Source organism: Coloeus monedula (assembly GCF_965178545.1).
Source record: "Coloeus monedula genome assembly, chromosome: 4".
Classification (NCBI taxonomy): Eukaryota; Metazoa; Chordata; class Aves; order Passeriformes; family Corvidae; genus Coloeus; species Coloeus monedula.
Genome location: NC_138784.1, coordinates 27,240,393 through 27,260,709, shown reverse-complemented (window position 1 = coordinate 27,260,709; position 20,317 = coordinate 27,240,393). Strand labels below are relative to the sequence as shown.

Here is a 20,317-nt window from a genome sequence, read left to right as displayed (position 1 = left end):
TCAGCCGGCGCCCGTTCGCCGCGGCTTTCCGCCGTCCCGCCGTTACCCCGGCAACGGCGCCGCCAGCGCAGCGCGGAGCCCGGGCCCGGCCGCAGGATGGTGAGGGGCGGCGGGGCGGTGAGGGATCGCAGGATGGTGAGGGGCGGCGGGGCGGTGAGGGATCGCAGGATGGTGAGGGGCGGCGGGGCGGTGAGGGATCGCAGGATGGTGAGGGGCGGCGGGGCGGGGGACGCGGCGCGGGAGGCACCGCCGAGGGAGGGCCCGCTCTGACCCCGGCTCCTCTTCGCTCTCTGCCCAGATGCTCTCCCGGGCCAAGCCGGCCGTGGGGGGTACCCCGCCGGCGGGAGACAGGCGGAAGAAGAAAGGGAAGGAGGTGCCACAGCTGGAGGAACTCTTGGCCCAGAGGGACTTCACCGGCGCGATCGCCTTGCTGGAGGTGACGGGCTTTCCTCGGTAGAGCGGTGTCGTCGCTTCCAGCCCTGTGCCCTCAGGGCTGCGGGGCGAGAGGACTCGTTCCCCTTCCTTGTGTCCCTCTCGCACCCTTGGGGGCCCTGCAGCGGCATCTGTTGCTCCCCGCTTCACAGAGCCGGGTTGGCCTGTGAGGGCTGCCTGCTGCTGCCCTCCGAAATGTGAAAGCAGCTCCACCCCAGTAGCATCCACAGCTGTCAAATCATCTGCGATATGTGATGGCCTAGTATTGCTTTGGTTATCTGTGGGGCTTTAGAAACTGTGGCAGCTGACAAAATTCTTACATTCTTTATTCCCTACAAAGTTTAAACAGCACGTGGGTGAGGAGGAGGAGGATGGCAACCTTTGGATCGGATACTGTGCGTTTCATTTGGGTGACTACAAGAGAGCTCTGGAGGTAAGCTGGAGAAATCGTGCTTCCCGAGGCTGGGATGTTGTGGTAGAGCAATGACAACTGGAGGAAGATGGTCTGTAACACGGAACAGCCCTGCTAGCCAGTTAAGGTACAAATGTACAGCAATAAGGCAGATGCTGTGGAAAGCAGTTTGGATTGGAAAAGAAAGTGCTGTTTGCTTATGAAAATAGAACTTTTTTAATGTTATCTACTGAATTGATACTAGGTTCAGTAACTTAATTTGTTCTCTTGAATGTCAGAGTTCATGTCCTAAATCCATCATTCCCTTTTTGCATCTAGGTTTCCACAGTTTCGATTTTCAGGTTTGATAATGCTTTTGTCTTCACTGTGTAGCTTATCTGTGATATGCATGATAAAATTCTTTCTTTAGACGTTGATGCCCCTGGCCATTTAATGTACTTTATTGCTCTTCTCTGCATTTTCTTGTATTAGGTAATTCAACTAAATGAGATAGTCTTATTTTCCAAAAGCTTTAAGTCACTAAAATATATGTTAATTGTTCAAATATGTACCTTTTAATATTTGCATCTTAGAGTTCTGTTGTGTCTCTTTACTATGATGTATAAATGAAGTATAACTTGTTTTGCAGTCTTTGAACTTGCTTTCCCCAGAATCAATATTAAAAACAGATGTTAAAGTATTAGAAAAAATAATAAAAAGAAAATAAATGGATTATAGAACAATGATGATATTTTCTCTCTTAGATAAATGGTCACATGCACAAGATGCATCCATGAGGTGAAAACTCTAAAGCTTCCAAGTAAGAAAGGCACAAAGCACTCTGCCCTTTAAAAAACTGAAGAGAAAAACATCTGTTGGAGATACTAGAAATGCTCAGTGAATCAAATTGACAGTATGCACAGTATAGAATGTAGAATAGTAGTACAGGACATCATGGTCAATTAATATTCATGTGTAGACTTATGGAATTTAAATATTATGAATAGAACAATCAGTTGCTGTAGTTAATTTACATCTAGGCATTAGGTGTTAATAGCAAGTGGAAGTTTAGAAAAAAAAAAGTGTTCATGTACAAATGAAAAATAACTTGCAATTTCTTTGAAATAAGAAGTAAATTGAAAATACATTTGAAATAAATTCTGCTTTTTGAAATACCCAGTAGATGCTTTCATAGCCAGAGCAGACTGTACATTTCTTTCAACAAAAAGGCAACTGCCTTTTTTTTCTAATTAGTTTTTGCATGTGGTGTTTGAGTCACCACTAGGTGATGCTGTTGATTCAGGCCTTTAAAAACTGCAACATAGTCTTTTTCACGTTTTTCTACCCAAGAAAGGACAATGAAAGGTTTGTATGAGCGATCTGTAGTTTGATTGTTTGTGTCTGTTTTAAGTGAGAGATCACAGGGCCTGTCTTTTCAGATGTAATACTGGTTTTTTGCACAGTGATGAGTCCTGATAGCTTTGTCATTTTGTGGTGATGTGGGAAATGAGCCTATGCATCCCAACCTAGTTTCTTCGGGGACAGAACACTCTAGTTTTAGTTTCTAAGGCTGTAGGTCTCATTGCACTGTGGAGACTGAACTGCCTTTCATTTATCAGCTTCCATGTTGAAGTGTAAAATGCTGTTATCTCTTCTCCTATGTTACAGAGGTATTGTTGCTGTATTCTCAAGGACAAATTCCTCGATAATCTATACCCTTGAGATCTTGGAGCACTCTTCTGGGAGTGCCAACAGCACTGTAAATAAAATATTATGGGTCAAAGATTCTGCAGAATTCTCCAGAATGACATTGCACACAATCTAAATGATTCACACTCCTGTGTGTTCTTGCAAGTGGCAACACGTAGTCTGTGTCACTGTATTCACAGTTCATGGTTTGTATTCCGTGTCCCTGATGAGGGTCTCCAGAAATCACGCTGTTCAATGCTTTTATTAATGATGATACTTTCCTAGCGAGCCAGGCGTATTGGTTGCATAGCAACTTTTGGAGAAACTTGGGAATTGCGGTGAGGTGGCTGTCATGGGAGAAATGGGGAAGAAGTGAAAAACACACAGGCATCCGGTTCCAGGAATATCTTCAGAGGGAATGACAGCAAAATCTCTGTCACATTCATGTGAGAGAATTCACATTCTCTTATCACAGGCACAACAAAACACAACAACAGTTAGGTATCCTCTAGGTAGAGCACTAACCTCAGCTTCACTAGGGTTACACTTTCCCCTTTCTTAACAGCAGATGCCTTTCTCAAAGGTTATGCCACTGACACTGGTCTGGTGGGATCATCCCTACTGCTGTACCCCACTTTATAAATGGTACAGCAATGGGCTTGGCAGTCATGCAATGCTTCCTTGGGGACTGACTAGCTTCCTTCATGGACAAACTTATTTTTACTGGGTAGCTTGGGTCTTCCTGGCATCATATGACAACCAGAGCTTCCCTAGTAGATGGTGGCATCTAATTAGTTTTCTGGAATCTTCCACATCTACTGTCTGTAATGAAGAAGAAAACATCTGTCTTTCTTCAGCAGCTGCCACTTGTTCATAGCTCTAATCTTAAAGCTTTTCTGAGAAATTTCCCAGTGTCACCCACATACCAGAACTAGAGCATCAGGTCAATGATTCTGTTTCTGAGATGCCTAATCTTATAAATTGAATCAGCTGGGGCCTTAAGAAAGTGAGGATTTATTATTATTTATATATATGTTTGTGCGTGTGTGTATATATATATTAGAGGTATTTTAAAAAATGTACGAGATGAATTGGCAAGGGCAGGCGCATGTCTTGGTTGGATTCAAGAACAAGTTTCACACTTGCAGTCTGCACCCTCTGCCTCTAGGCACACAGAATACTGGCGTGGTGCAGCTGGTGGACGTGGTAATGCCATTTTGGCCCATCAGCTGCATACATGAGAGCAAAGAATGTTCTCTGGGCCAGAGCCTTCAATGCATTGTTCTGTGAAAATCCTACAAACTGCATACAGCCAGCGACAGTCTCTCCAATCTGCCACTTCCCTCCTGGCAGAGTAGTAGGAGCCATTCCACCACTTCGCTGAACAAGACCTCCTGCTGGCTTGGCTCAGGGTAATTTTAGTCAAATAGTAAATCATGGAAGGAACAGGGCTGTAGTAGAGTAATTGTTCATCCATGAGCAGTATCTGGTCATGCTTGAGTAATTCTGTGGGAAATGTGAGAATACAGGTACACTCCAGTTCCTGATAGCTGAAGATAGAAAGTAAAAAACAGATTTTTTAGCTCTGGGAGTTCTCTAGGCTTCTCTCTCATCGCTGTAGCCAGGTTATGATAAGTATCTCATTTGAGCACGTGTGGAGCAGCCATATATGTTGGCTTGTTTATTGGCTCTTGAGCATCTGTGTTTATGGGCTTGGAGAATCCAGATAAATAATACAGGCATTGAGCTGGCCCTCCACATTGTCAGTACATGCCCATAGTTGTAGGCAACCAACCTGGCAGCCTGCTTTTGAGGAAAATTGCATGTGTCTTATGATACGGGCATGAGGAGGAGGAGAGTGAAATAGCAAGGAGTTGTTAATGCTCCTGGATGGCAAAAGTATGCCACAGTTTGACTGTTAGGACAGGTTTGAGAGTATTTAGTTTGTTTGGGTTTGTTGACTTACTTAGAGAGGAGGGGGGAAAGTTTTTGTGACGTAGTCTTTGAGAGGCTGATGTTGAATGGCTTTCAGTGAGGAGAGGGGCAACAGCATAGTCTGGGCATATGGCCCAGAACTACAGGATAAGGAGCACTAATAGTCCTAATTTTTATTTTCTGTGTTTCCATAGATTCATGTTGGTTCTTCTAGAACACTCTTTATATATTGCTTGCTTTGAATGGCCAAGCCAGAACATGACTTGTGTTTATGCACTTTGTCTTTTCTAATTTATCTGCCTGAAGCCCTATCCGAAAGAGACCTTTGGGTGTGTTTAATCTGAATGAATTTTGAAAGATTCCAGATGGTCCCAATAAACAGCACTGGCCTATCTCTCAGAGCTCCGTGACAGGCCTACGTAAACTGACCTCAGTAGGAAAGGTTGGCCTCTACGTGAATGTTTTCTTTTTTATTATATTAATCATTATTATGATGATTTTTATTATATATATGTTTATTTATTGTAAATATTGTTGGAAAGCTAGTCCCTGAAGTACTAGCAAGACTGAGCTGGCTTTTAAGGGTGCTCCTTACCAGTATCTTCTCTGGGAGTGCAGTTTACTTTTACTTGGCAACAACAAAAAAATTCTTTATGCTTGAAAACTCTAAACTTTATTGTTGTCAGCATATTTCTGTTCTTGAAATTTGCTGTCCTTTGGGCATGGCTTATTTTATCTTGTGCAGTATATATATCTGTCCTTCTCCTCAGAGGTAAGAAGTCTCCCACCCACAGTGGCTCAGTCTGCTAAACTCTCCCTAGGTAGAGGGGACTTCCAATTCCTATGTTTGGAGAACAAGTACAGAGTCAGCAAGGGGTTGTTTTGCTGGGAGGAATGAGTGACTTGTGGTGATCTGGAGTATATGGATGACATTCCTTCAGCAGGTCTTGTGAGTACTTTGCGTGACTCTGCCTGCTTTGCCTTATGCTGCCTGTCTCCATGACTGGATGAAGAGCAGGAGTACCAGCAGTAGGCACTTCCATTGGGATGGTCCTTCCTAGTAATTTATTAGAAATGTGACATAGGGAAAAAAATGGCATTGAGAGATCTCCCTGCCTCTGTTTTTAGTACCTGTTTAATACTCCGTTGTTACTGTGAGAAAAGAAGTTTATCTTCAGTAATATAATTGTTTAGTGGCTGCAAAGTTTGTTTTGTTTAAAAAAGGTAGATTGAAAGATTAAAGTGTTAAGTTTTTGCTGTTTCACAAATAACAAGAAATGAAGCAGTTTATGTGGCAGAATTAAAGGATATGTAATGAATGTGAATGTGTAAGAAATACCAGAATCCAGTGTCTAGTGCCTTTCTATAGCTGTTGGCTGTAAATCTTAAAATGGGAAATGGTAAAGTTAGGAACAGGTTATTAATATTTACTACAAATTATTAATCTTTATCTATAAGGAAATCTTGAATTTGCGCAATACCGACTTATAGGCTTGTATTTTAATGCAGTGGTCTCCAAACAATTTTTGCTGTACCCCATCAGTAAAAAATTTTCGAGTACGCACCCCCAATGTATATACACACACCTATACATTTATAAATTATATACATGTACCACTGTACTAATATGTAATCTTAAAACATACACAAAAATAGGAGCTAAAAAAGGATGTGATAAAATTAAGCACTATTTAAAAATATTTATTTTAGTTATTAATAGTACAAAAATTTTTCTTCCTGCACTTGATGTTATTATTATATTGCATAACCTCAGACTTAAAACATACTTGCACAGGTTTAATATACACTAAGACACTACCTACAAGTTTACAGAAACACATTTAGCACTTGCTTCAGTAAGTATTCACAAAGAGATTTCCCTGGTGTTTATGGCTCCCAGGCTTTGACTGGAGGAAAACTTAGGAAAGCAACAGAAGTCGGTTATATTGATGCCTTTATAACTTACATATATTGGGGTTTATATATGTAAATAATATTTTTCTAATAATATATTTACAATATAAATATGTTTTATATCTCTGTAACTTCAATATTGACAGAAGTTGTGCTCATACGTGATGATTTATGGCACTGCTTGTCCCTGTGGTCTGTTATATTGCTGTAAACAAAGAAGTAGGGACATAGCTTAAAACATAATCATTTTGTTGTAAGGACTGCAGTGAACTTCAGAATAAATTGTTTGATCTCAGTAATTTAATGATACATTGTAAAATCGTGGAAGAAAGAATGGTATTTAATACATGTATGTGCTCTCACGCATTTTTTAAAAATCAACTTTTGTTCTGTTACAGGAATATGAGGCCTTAACCAAGCAACCAACTTGCAGTCCAGATGTTTGGGTGAACCTTGCCTGTACGTACTTCTTTCTGGGGATGTACACACAAGCAGAACAAGCAGCTTTGAAAGGTGAGCTGTATCACTCTGTTGGAAAAGACTGCTTATTGGTTTGAACACTTAAAGTCATTTCCAGCAAAAGTATGCAATAAAGGATACTTTTGACCAAAGTTTTTTGGGGTTGGGGTTTTGTTAGCTTTCATTTAACAGGAGAATTATGATGCAGTTTCCTTCCTAGAAATACCTTGGGCATGTGGAGCAGCTGGAACTAAAAGAAGCATCTGGAAAATAATTTCTTTTATTAATTTCTAAAAACCCAGCATATGCCAAGCAGCAACAAAAGGTTACTTTTCTTTTGACTGATTCCATGTCTCTGAGCCAGTGCAGATGAAGCAAATTAGGCTAGAGAAATTATAAAAAAATAAGCATCTGAGAGAATTCAGCATTCTCCCTGATGAAGACAAGAGTTCTGTTTACATAGTTTGAATGACTTAGTAGGTGGTCTCATTGCCTTGTAAGTCAGATGTTAGGTATCTGATTCTTCAAGGGATGAAGTTCAACAGTCACATTATTACAGTTCTACTTTAATCTGAACAAGCATGGGATCATTTAAAGAGGAGAAATGGGAATTAGATTCCAAGGCAATTTTTACTGCCTAAAAATGTTTCTATAGTTTAATTTTGTTGCCCATCACTTCCTATGTATCTTAGGGATTTATATTGTTTTCTATAACCATAGTATCTCAGTGCTTTTTAAGTAGAATTAATAGTAATGGTATCTCAGTCAACCTCTGACTCTTGCCTTCTTAGGATAAAACTCCTGTTGAAGGATGGGTTTTCTTCTTTCTTTCATTAGTCTTCTTGTCTTGTGCTGAAAATAGGGTAGGAAGAAAATAATTGTGTACTTTTCTTGTGATGTGAAGTAGTGCCTTCCAAAAGGACAGCTTTGTAGCATTTTAAAAAAATAATTAGGTTCTTATATCCCTTTAAAATCCTCAGAAAGATCATGCTGAGTTTGAATCCCACAACTGGAAAAGTTTTTTGTTTTCAATTATAAAAAAAAATCTCACGCAGAGCTTTGTGATTTGTATTGTTAAAGAGGTGTGTAAATTTGTAATATTCACAAGTAATTTAATCTTTAATGTACCACAAATTTGAGCTTTGGAGATTGCAATATAGGACTTGAAGTGAGTCTAAAAATAAATGGGCAATAGAGCTTGAGGTGTCACTGTGACCTAAACCACGGAGGAAGCAAGCAGCTGCATCCTGTACCAGCTGGAGCCACTGTCATCCGCTTCACATCTTGTGAATTACAGTGATCCGTTCTAGAGATGACATATACACAGCTGGGCATGCACATTTATTATCTATGAGCTGGGGGTGAGGGAAGGTTAATGTTTGTCATGCCCCTTCAGATTAGTTAATAGTAGTATGGTGAGTAGCAGAGTAGGGGGTGCAGTTAGTGGTACTTGGGTGCTGGAGGCAAGGGTAGGAATATTAAGAAAGCAAGAGTGGGAGGGAGCGTAGCTGAGGGAGGGAACAGAAAATAACTGAGTGGTCACATTAGTTCAGTTCCTCATCAGTTCCTGATTTTATGTAATTGTTTAAGAAGGACAGCATGCCAGTTTTTATAATGAGGTGCTAAACCTTTCTTGTGGGTACTGTAATACTGGTGATTTCTGGCTACTTAAGCTTAGTGGGGAAGCAGTCACAGCTGTAGATTTGTAACAGTTGTCTGTTCTCCACTGAAAGCTTCCAAGTGTGGTATACTCCCCTTTCAATCTTTCCTATATTGAGTTTAAACCTTTTTATTTTTGCTTAAGTCAGATCCTCTTTTAGGTTTTTTTTAACAACTTAGGACTGCATCAGTGATGGCTGTTGGCAATATAGTATTGACTGCTGAGCCCATATCATCTTGTGGTCTCTTCCATGGTTTTGCAAATACCTTGAAGAAGCAAAATACTTCCTTTGAACAGGTAAAGGCTTTAGAAGAACACCATTTATCCAATACTGCCTTGAATACCACAGAAAAGATGACAGGTAGTGTTAATGTTAGGCTACTTACCATTGCTATTTTGGGATTATTTTGCCTAAATTCTTGCATAGTGCACACTGTTTATTGCTACACCTTTGTTAAGCTCCTGAAAGTAGCATAGTGCTAAAACAAATTAAGGAGAACTAATTTAGTTTCAGCTATAATTCTAAATTTCTACAGTGACAGAATCTCTGTATGAAAGGGAACATAAATATCAGCAAGCTTTCTGGAATAGGTTTTCCACACAAACATGTAAATATCTATAAATCAAATCAAGTTCCTTCTTGCCATGTACTGTTGCTGTTGCTTAAGGAAATTATTGTTAACCATCGTTCCATTAATGCAGAAAAATATGCAGGATACTTAAAAATTAGGAAATTATCATAAAAAGCCATGAGGTAATTAATGTATTCTTACAAGATATATAGTCCACAATCTCTTGTGGAGGAAGGTTTTATCTTTATTTTATAATAGATGTGAATTGATCTCTTAGCTTGTTGTTACTTAATTTAAACTTTATGGTATAGAGAGGATGGGGAGGTGATTCAGGACAGCCAGCACAGCTTCACCAAGGGGAAGTTCTGCCTGACCAACCTAGTGGCTTTCTGTGATGGAGTGACTCCATCAGTGGGCAAGGGAAGGGCTACAGATGTCATTTACCTTCTTTGACATGGTTCCCCACAACATTCTTCTCTCTAAATTGTACAGATATGGATTTGATGGGTAGACTGTTAGGCAGATTAGGAATTGGTCAGACAGTCAGATCCAGAGGGTAGAGATCAACAGCTCAGAGTCCCAATGGGCATCAGTGACCAGTGGCATCCCTCGGGTCCATATTAGGATCAATGTTATCTAATATCTTCATTAATGACACAGACAAAGGAATCAAGTGCACCCTGAGCAAGTTTGCAGATAACACCAAGCTGAGTAGGGGTGTTCACACACTTGAAGGATGGGATGCCCTCCATAGGGATCTGGACAGGCTTGAGAGGAGGATCTGTGAGAACCTCAAGACGTTCAACAAGACCAAGTGCAAGGTGCTGCACCTGGGTTGGGGCAACCCCTGGTATCAACACAGGCTGGGGATGCACAGGTCGAGAGCAGCCCTGCCAAGAAGGACTTGGGAGTGCAGGTGGACAAGAGGCTGGACATAACCCAGCAATGTGAATTCACAGCCCAGAAAGCCAATTGTATCCTGGGATGCATCCAAAGCAGCTGGACAGCAGGGTGAGGGAGGGGATTCTGCCCCTCTGCTCACTTCTGCTCTGGTGAAACCCCATCTGGAGTGGTGAATCCAGCTCTGGGGTCCCCAGCATAGGAAGGACATGAACCTGTTCGAGCGAGTCCAGAGGCCACCAAGATGATGAGAAGGATGGAGCACCTTTAAGGAAAGGCAAAGGGAATTGGATTTTTTAGCCTGGAGAACAGAAGGCTTCAGGGAAACCTCATTGAGGCCTTCCAGTACCTAGACAAGGTTTACAAGAGAGCTGAACAAGGACCGTTAGCACAGGCATGTAGTGATAGGACAAGGAGGAATGGCTTTTAACTGAAAGAGAGTAGGTTTAGATTAGATACAAGGAAGAAATTCTTTTATTGTGAGGGTGGTGAGGGGTTGCCCAGAGAAGTTCAAAATGTTCAAAGCCAGGCTGAACAGGGCCTTGAGCAACCTGGTCTAGTGGAAGGTGTTCATGTCTATGGCAGGGGGGTTGGAATTAGATGTCTTTAAGGTTCCTTCCAACCTAAGTCATTCTGTGATTCTATGATTCTCTCAGGAAAGAATAAATCTGAATATCAAAAGTCGTATAAGAAAGAATTACTGCAAATATAACCTAAGAAGTAGAGCAAAAAGGCAATAAAGAAAAATCCTTCCTTGAAGGTTTTTCATTACAGTTGTATTTTACCTCCTCTGGGCTTTCTTCCAAATTCCTTTCAGATATTTCTGGCTTCTCCTTTTTCCCTGTTGTCCGCTTACATTGCAGTTACTAATGTTCCTGGTTCTGAGGTGAAGGTAGAGTTACTTCCAAGTCAGCTACTGTTGTTTTGTAGTCATCCCATAGTGAAGCTGCCAAGTGATGTTTTGTTTACTCCTTCTGCATCTGTGTTCTCATACATTGGCTGAACATACGTTTTCTGTGCTGTGTGTAGCCAATCTTGTCTTGAGAGAATGAGGTTTAAAGTACTGATCTTGGTTTAATATATAATAATAGCAAATTATTATTTTTTTCATTATAAGAACTAATACTCTCATGTTGCATTCACAGTTCCTGTGCCTTGCAAAGGCCAAAGAACAGACTCTCAGCCTGGCACACTTGGACTGTGATCCTGGCAACTGATTTGAGTGTTTAGAAGCCTGCATAGTGCTCTCAGAAGCTGTTGGCTTACATTAAGAAAGAAACTAAGAACTAAAACATAAGAACTAAAATTGTTCTTTTAAACCACAAAATGTGCACATAAGTGGGGCTGCAGTTAAGTCTGTTATGAAAAACAGTCTTTTTAGGATAAATGGAATCTTAGAATTAAATTTAAGATTCATGCACAGACAGGGTTGTATTGCTGAACCATTCATTAAAGTTGGGGGTTTTTTTCATCCCTTCCAATTTTTGATGGGAAAAGCTTTGTAATTTCTTTGCTTCTTCACATCTCTGTATGTGTCAGATCTGAATGTGGTTTAACTGAATAGAGAACTCATTTTACAGCCTATATTCAAGGAGCAATATTGTACAAGAGCAGAACAGAGATGGGTTAGGAAGAACAATGGCATTTTCCAAACCGGTTTTGCTTATTCATGAAGTGATGTTTCTCCGGTGTGAAATAGTTGTCACCAGTTAAAATGTGCAGTTACAAGCAGGCATGGAACAGTTACTGGGTTTTTTTCCCTTAGGATTGCATGTTCACCTACATGAAAAACTATCTGCCTGTTGTTTTACTGTGTTTCTTGAGAACAGTAGTTATTTTTGGTGCGTTTTAGCTGAGGTTTCAAACCAGCCATTTCATATATGGAACTTTGAGAGTACACAAGTGAAAATATCATGTTTAAAAGCTAATAACCTTATTTTCTTGTTTTGTTTTTAGAAGTATAGTGGAAGCTACAGCCCAGGAACAATTAATTTGATGATCTTTAATTTATTGTGCTTAGTATGACTGAAATGAAATGTGTGTGTGTTGCAAGTAACTGAACATAGCCGAACTGCCATTTAAGTTTTGCGGGAATAGGAAAATTTCAGAATATCCTCTGTAAATTTCATTCAAGAAAATTCTGAACAGTTGAGCTATTCAAGTGAGTGTAAGTGTAAACTTCACTGCTGGACCATGGGGTTTTTTTAACATTTTTCCCATTCCCTTTCATTTTCCCCTCCACCAGTAAAACTTTGGTTTTGAGGCACAGAGGGCTTCATTCAGCTACTGTGTTCAGGTGAGCAGTGTGTTGTCTCTCAGGGACAAGGAGAGTAAGATTTCCTCTGGTCATATTTTCTGCCGTCAGGATGGAGCCTTCTCAGCCATGCTTCATTCCTACCAGCTCCTGCTATGTGTGTTTAAGGTGTGTTCTATGCCTGTTGATGTGTGAAGGGCTGCTATAGCATATGCATTATGTGCTAGATGGGATTTGTTAATGCTGGATGCATAACCAGCCGTGCCTTGAACTCTTATAAGAGGGCACAAATGCCAGATTGCCCATGACTCTATTTCATCATCTTTTTACTGCCTGAGACAGCAATATGGAACCCACCAAGAGTCTCAGCTGCCATTTCTAGTGAGTTTAACTTTTTGTGTAATAATGTCTTGCGGTGACTTTATGATGTGTATCCCATGTTGCTGCCCTATGCCCAGAAATTAACTTTGTGCCTTTCTATGCCTTTAAACTGAGCCTGGGAGGGGGAAGGAAAAAACTGAGCAAAACTTTTTCAAAGCAGTTTGCAGCTTGTTCAAGGTCACACAGAGATAGCGCTTTTTTTTCCAGCCACGGCAGGGGAGGGAGGAAGCAGCCGGTTTGCTGCTTTCCAGTCAGCTTTTGGCCAGTGGTTCAGCTTCTTTTTCTCCAGAGAGAGACTGAGAGTTGGATTTCTTTTCCTTCCCTGCAATTTCGGATTTTCTCCCTTTTCTGCTGGACTGCTTCAATATTAGAACACATCAGGAGGACTTTCCACCGGGCACAGAGGGCCTGGCCCTGGGCCAAGCCCCAGCTCCGAGGAGACCAAAGGGAGGACTCGAACACTTTCCCAGGTTTTTTCTCCATAGCGAGGGATTTTATTATTTAGCATTATTTTCCTTTTCCCGTGTGTTTGTTAAATAAATAATTTTTATCTCTTTCACTTTCCTTTGAGGAAAATTTATTTTCCCCAAACCTGGAGGGGGAGGGGTGGTAACCTGCTTTCTCTCAGAGGATATATTTCTAAATTTGGCCAAACCGGTACAAATAATTAGTGAAGACAACTGTCTTCATTCCTACTGTAGCTGCTTATTATATATTTTAGCAAATACTTCACTAGGTGCCTGTCAGTGTCAGCACATGAAAATACACAGAACACTTTTTCAGATCCATGACAGCTATGACTTTAGTGCTTGGAAAAACAGCACTGATCACGACAAAAATTCTAGCAAAGGAATATCAGTGCGTTTCATAGGTGGAAAGAGATATATCCTATCCAGCTATTTCAGTGCTTGAATACAAGGCCAATACTAGACCTAAAGCAAGGTCCAATTTGTTGCCGTGCAGCATTGTCATCATGTTTGTTGTGATCCCAAGATTGCTTAGTGCTGATTTAAAAAAAAAAAAAGTAGTCATTGTCTTGAAAAAGTGGAACAGGAAAAGAAGATTGTGCTTCGTTGTAGCATTAATAGATCAATGACAATGAAATTCAGTAGCAGCAGAGAATAATAAAAGAATAACCCTAATGTCCCTTAAATGTCCCTTAAAAATCATTATCTCTGATGAGGCAGTTGTATCACTTCCTGCTCCAGTGATTGACACATCTTTATCCAATATTCATAACTCCATTCTTTCTGAAAACTAATCTGACCTTGTTCATATGTTTCCTTGTCTTCCTCAAAGAATGCATTTGGCACCAAGAGAAAAGAAACTGTAGATACTGAATGTTTCCATATTTCTGCTTACTATATCGAGAGGGTTATATATGTGTAGGGTTTTAAGCAACTTATTAAAAAGAATATCAGATAGCTAGTATCATATAATATCTTACAAAGCAGAACATTTTTCCACCCTCCATGTACCCATGCATACCATCAAAACTCAGATTTCATCTTTTGCCTGTTTTTAGGTGTTAAATAATGTGTGCTAACTCTCCAGCTTTTGCCAAGAAGTAAATAATATTTTTGATGTCAGATCAAATGCCAGGTTTGCAAGGGTAGCATGCACTTACTGGTTGACCAGTGAAACAAGAAATCCTTGGTTTAGGTTCTTGACAGTACTGCTTGCAAGTCAATTTTCACAGTGAAATTAATGCTAAAACACACTCAAAAAGGAAAAAAAATAAGGAAAACCTACTCAAAAAAGGAACATTGGTGTCTTTACCCATAGTACTGTGATTATATGATATGTTATTTTCAGTATAAATCCCACAATGTGTCCTGCTTGTATTTTTGGAGTCTTTGATGACCAAATGTTTTGAATTGTGAAGGGTGGTTGTGGTCGAAGTTTCTCACAAAAGCACATGTGGGCTCCATGTGCAACCCTTCTAAACTTTGATATTAAAACCTATCAATTAATGCTGGGGAACATGTAGAGTGAAGAGCATGGATTTAAGTTAAGGTACTCTCACTTTCTGACTCAGTGGATGAAATAACCATACTATCATGTCAGTTATACTACTACAGTTGCCTATACAATATTTATTGTAGATCAGAAAAACTTCCTGTTCTTTAATAATTAGGCTAATGAGATTTCCCACATATATCCCAGACTGAAGACCATTTAGCTTCTTAACAACTTGATGCTCTGTTAGAAGTGTCTTACAAGATGTGGTTTTGTGAGTACTCTCATAGCACCTATGTATTTTGGACTTCTGTTCTAGCAGTTCTTTAAAGATACAATTCACTGTCCTTATTTTTCTAGGAACATGGTGAAATAATACAGCTTGCTAAGGATAAAAAGGAAGAAATAGCTCCTGTACTTGTTAGAAGTAGGTGGGCAGCCTTGCACTGCCAGTCTGTTCAGAATGGCCTGGGTTTTGGCACTGTCCACTGTGTTATGAAGTTTACTTACTATGCAGACAAAGAGTAAGAAATTTGGAAATCTCTCCCTAAATTGCTTAAAAAAATAAATTCCATCTTCAGGGAATGGTGGGGAAGAGGGATTGGTGGTTTGAGCCCTCTTTCATGGTTTAGAACGTCAGAAGAATTACAGCCTTGTGTTACAGGCTATTGCTGTGCTAACTCTGCACTTTTGTGGCCTTATAAACACAGTAAGTAATTCTGCTTTTTGTAAAGATTCCATGTACTCCCCTTCTGTGGAACATGGTTTGCCAGCTGGTTGGTCTGAGCAAGAATGAGAGTGCTCATTAGGCTAGGAAAAGTACAGGAAACAAGGGAAGGCTTTTTGGAAGATTGCTTGCAAAAGAAATTAATAGCTCTTTTTGACAAGGACATTTGTCGCTCTTGGTGAAGCAAAAGGCTCTAGTGACTTAAAACTATGCAGTTAACAATTTGTGTCATACGGAGTGAGTTCAGTGGAATTCCTAATCCTGCTAGAGCAAGAAATTTCATTAACTTTACTGGCTCTAGTAAGAAGATATCCCCCTTAAATCTCTTGCCATATCTTAGTTTGAATCTTACCTGCTCTGGCTGTAGAATTCTTTGGTGTGCCTTTAGTTCCTAAGGACAGAAGAAATATTAAATGTATAATGTAATGTGTGTATCTAACAAAACGGTAGCAAGCACTGGGTTTTTCAATACACTAGAAGTTGACAAGATTCCTGGAATTATAGATCACAACTTACTTCATATGTGACGCATCACAGAAGGAGCTTTGAGTTTATGTGTTGCTACTTTTTATTTTGAAAAGCTGCTATGCTTGTATGTCACAAAAAAACCCCCAGAGAATTACCCAGAAATCGCTGCAGGGAAATGATAGTGCAATTCATAGGAGTTTTAAGGCTTAGGGAAGGTAGAGGCCAATGAACAATTATTTTCAACAGGGATTTCAAAAGAAATAGTCAAGGAATGAAGATAGGAATGAGGAAGACCTCTAAACCACTCTAAAATTGGTAGAACCTCCCCTGAGGCATACTCTGCAAAGGGCTCTCAGTGAAGAACTGTATTTGGCCTAGTTAATGAAAGAATATGGATGCATTCATGTCTGTTGAGAGAGTAAAAAATATAAAGACATACCCTGAGTAGTTCATTACAGTAATATGTACTGAATTTCCCTTTCAGCACCTAAGAGTGGTCTCCAGAACCGTTTACTCTTTCACCTGGCACATAAGGTATGATGTCTTTTCCTCACTCCTGCTTTTTTTGTTTTCAATTTCATAATGTGTCATTTATGCTGGCAACCAGGCAGAGCAATTAAAATGCCTATGGTGGCAGAAGAACAAATACTTTTCGTAACCACCCTATTGTATAAAAATGTGGAGGAGAAAGCAAGTGTGAAAACTTGATCTCAGAATAGATCCCCTCAACATGTTTCTAAGGAAAGTCTTACCAATACAGTTCACGTAACTCATACAATAGGAATGTAATGGCATTTTTGGTCACAAGTAGCATGAAACCTTAATAGAATCAAAAATGTAGAAGCCACTATTTTACTTTTTTTTCCTAAATGTACCAAGTTTTCCTAACTTGCAGCTCTCTTATACTTAGCAATTTGACCAAAATGGTGTATATGCTATTACTGATCCTCAGTAGTTCAGTATCCAGGAAGTCATATTGTTAATAGCATGAAATGTACTTTAATTTCAACAACAATTAAGTACTTATTTCACTTACCACACATAGCTATCTTCCCTAAATTAGTTCTTTGTACTATCCTGTACAGAAGACTTGACAAGTATTCTGCTACTAAAGACACTGACTTAAAAGGAAGTATAAATCCTGAATGTTAGCTTTGATGTCAGATTCTCTTTGCTTAAATGTATGTTAGTTTTAAGAGAGAAATCTTAAACCATTTTTACAGTGGCATTGGCACTTACAGATGTCTGTGATGAACTAGGAATTACACAACTTCTCTTTATCTAGTTAGTCACTGGAAAGAAAGGGTTTTACCAAAACTTTGAAGCCCATTGCCTTTAGTTCTGTTAAGCAACTTATCTTGCTTTTTAACTTGAGTATCATTTTGTGACTGGCTGAAAGAGGGAGGAGAAGGATTTGAAGAAAACTAGCAGATAGGTGGAAAAACAAATACATAATATTAGAATTTGTGTCTAAGAGAAATTCATAATTACTATTGAATCAGGAAAACCAGCAAAAGGAAGCAGTGGAATAAGTGATTTGAGTAGATTGATTAGGTAAACAGCCTCAACTTCACTATTGTAATACAAATATAATGTGTAGGTTTAACTCTGTTCCTTATTTTTAGCCTTCTCTGTGTGTGTTTTATGTGCTATTCATCAATGCTTTTAAAAATAAATAATTTACTTAAACTGGAAACTGGAGACTGGTGAATTTGTTAGTGCTGCAAAGAAGACTTGCGAAAATTAGGGCTTGCGTATTGCAAGTCTCATGTTTTTCTGCTATCCATGAGGCATTAGATTTGGATGTACAAACAGCAAAATTTTTTCTGGTTTGAATAATTACAGTGAAATTTTGTGTTGTGAAATTCTGTTTGTGAAATAATTCATTCAGCTCTTTCCCTCTTATCCATCAAAGCACATGACATGTAATTGTATCTAAATCACACCTTAAAGGAAAATGTGTGCTTAGTTTTAGCCGAACATTTATCCAGTTTGAACTCATCTGCCTCTTTAATGTTTGTCTTTCTCCACTGGTCAAATTAACTTTAAAGTAACAGAGGTTTTCCAGATGTTTAATATTAATCCTGCTGTTTACCAGCAAGAACAAAACTAACCTGGTTAATTAAAATGTTTTTCTTGCTGAACTCTTCTGAGAATGTGTCACACTCTTTTTAGTTCAGTGATGAAAAGAAACTGATGAGCTCTCACCAGAATCTGCAAGATGTTACAGAAGATCAGCTTAGCCTGGCATCTATCCACTACATGCGGTCCCACTACCAAGAAGCTATTGATATCTACAAGCGCATTCTGCTGGATAATCGGTGCGCACCTCTAGACCCTATTGGAGCATCTAGGTTATTGGTGGTATTTAAATTCCAAGTAGTTGGTTGGTTTCTGAAAGTAGGCATTTTTCACAACTACTATGTCCCTTTCCCATCACAGAATATGCACCAGTTGAAACTCCTCAATTTTGTTCATTCAAAGTATTATGGAAAACCCCATGTTTAAAAATAAGTCTGCTCTCTGTTGTTTTCTTTCAGTGAAATTGTTGGTTAATTCATTCTGATATATTTTTTATTTTGTTACTTGTTTCTTCTGAAATGATATATGGTTATAGATATATATAAGGTAATGGATATATGCTTTGTCTTTTTTTTTTTCCCCTCTGATGTCCAATCTTGTGACCTTGCTTGAATGACTGTCTCCTCCTTCACCTCGTAGCCTTTCTAAGAAGGGTTCAGGGGTTTTATGTAGAGTTCCTTGCATTCCTTTAAGACTGAAATTCTTTCCTTTTCTGTTTATCCTCTATGACACTTGTCAGTGGGTTTTTCTGTTACGTTCTGCAAATTTTTAGTTCAGAATTTAACAAGGAACAAACTGAATTCTTAAGTGGCTGGAAGTATTTTTAATAAAATAGAAACTGCTTTCCCAGAATACAGCTATCTTTTGGTACTATCTGCTCCTCAATGTTTCAGAGAAATCCATCATAATGCGTACACGATGTAATGCTTGGGGAAGAGATTTTAACCTCCAAGTCCTGCAGAAACAATCACTCAAAGCTAAATGAGTAACCTTCATAACAATTACCCTTTTAGTTAGAGTTTTCACAAGTGCTTGTCTCTTCTCTGTGTCTAGTTCTTCTGGCTTGACTGCTTGTAATGACAAGGACTTTTTGAAATAATTGTGCTCAGTACAAACTTTTATTTACATATTAAATGTTTTTGAGTGTATTGCTCAGAAAATCATGTTCTTGCCAGGCTAATTACGGTGCTCATGTTCTGCACATTTCCTCGATGTGAAGTTGCCACCATTTCCCAGATTTGCAAACCAAAAGTTTGATTGGTAATTCTTAAAAGCTGCACTAGCTGCTGTGGAAAAAAATACTGTGAATCTGTCTTAGCAAACAAACTAGAGAAGCTCTAAGCATTTCTCAGAAACCCCAGTTTTGATGTGCTTGTAAAATAGGTATAGAAGTGAGAGCTTTCTTTTTATTTCCTGATTTTAATGCACTGCAGTGGGAAATGTTAAACTATCTGGTGGGATTTAAAGGTTCTCTTTAATCCTCTTTCCTGCAGGGAGTACCTGGCTCTGAATGTATATGTGGCCCTGTGCTATTACAAACTGGATTACTATGATGTATCCCAGGAAGTGCTAGCTGTTTATCTTCAGCAAGTTCCTGACAGCACCATTGCTCTTAACCTTAAGGCTTGTAACCATTTCCGACTTTTCAATGGGAAAGCTGCAGAGGTATCTATTGGACAGTCCTTCAACTCACCTTTATTTTAGTTTAAGATTCCATGCATGTTTCTTTTCCTTTGTATCTGTCTTAATCAGTAATGTTGATAATGGCCTTTACCTTGTCACTGTGTCCTTTTAGGAATGTCACCTATTTCAGTTTCCCTGGTATTTACTCATCTGTCCACATACGTGCACAGTGGCCTAACCATTTTCCCAGTATCCTTTTGATCTTATGTTTATACGTATTAATCAGTTGCTAAAACAGTTAGATAGAAGTGGAAAGGCAAAATCTTTTCGTCATCCAGCATCAGTGGAGGTGTCTTGCTGGCAGCTTTGAAGCTCATTTGAAGCTCCACTTAGGCTTCTGTGCTTTTTTGGTTTTATGTTAAAATTTTGGAATGTATGTAATTCCAGGCAGAACTCAAGAACTTGACAGACAGTGCCTCATCATCTTTTGAGTTTGGCAAGGAACTCATTAAGCACAATCTGGTAAGTAATGCATTTCTGGGATTTAATGTGGACTGCATTCATTTGTAGAGCTTTTCATGATGATTCATGAAATGGTATATTTTGAAAAATTGTAGACTTAATTGAGTCTCTGCTGCCATATAAGTCCCATTCTAGGAATCCTACCAGTATAATGAATGTGCCATCAAGTGTATTTTTTTTTTCCTGGAATTTTTCCCTGACAGTTTCAGACTGTGTCAAGAAAATAATAATACTGTTGCTTTTAGCCATGAAGGCGTATTAAAATAATGTATGTTGTGTAAGAATACCTTTGCAAGATGTTTTGTGGAGCCCACTCAGTAAAGACACAGTAGAAAAAAGTCAGGGTGAC

The 20,317-nt window shown here is 39.2% G+C and overlaps 1 protein-coding gene across 1 annotated transcript in view; it reads left to right on the top strand.

The window, feature by feature from the left end:
* Nucleotides 1-298: 298 nt before the first annotated feature.
* The window catches only part of IFT56 (intraflagellar transport 56), a gene marked incomplete at its 5' end in the record, with an annotated part of 46,257 nt that continues 26,238 nt past the window's right edge, over nucleotides 299-20,317 (top strand). Inside the window, 7 exons of the mRNA XM_082280855.1 lie at nucleotides 299-436; nucleotides 773-865; nucleotides 6,760-6,874; nucleotides 16,226-16,275; nucleotides 17,917-18,062; nucleotides 19,317-19,488; nucleotides 19,894-19,968. Coding sequence (XP_082136981.1) covers nucleotides 299-436; nucleotides 773-865; nucleotides 6,760-6,874; nucleotides 16,226-16,275; nucleotides 17,917-18,062; nucleotides 19,317-19,488; nucleotides 19,894-19,968 — 789 coding nt within the window. The remainder of the gene's footprint in view (nucleotides 437-772; nucleotides 866-6,759; nucleotides 6,875-16,225; nucleotides 16,276-17,916; nucleotides 18,063-19,316; nucleotides 19,489-19,893; nucleotides 19,969-20,317) is intronic.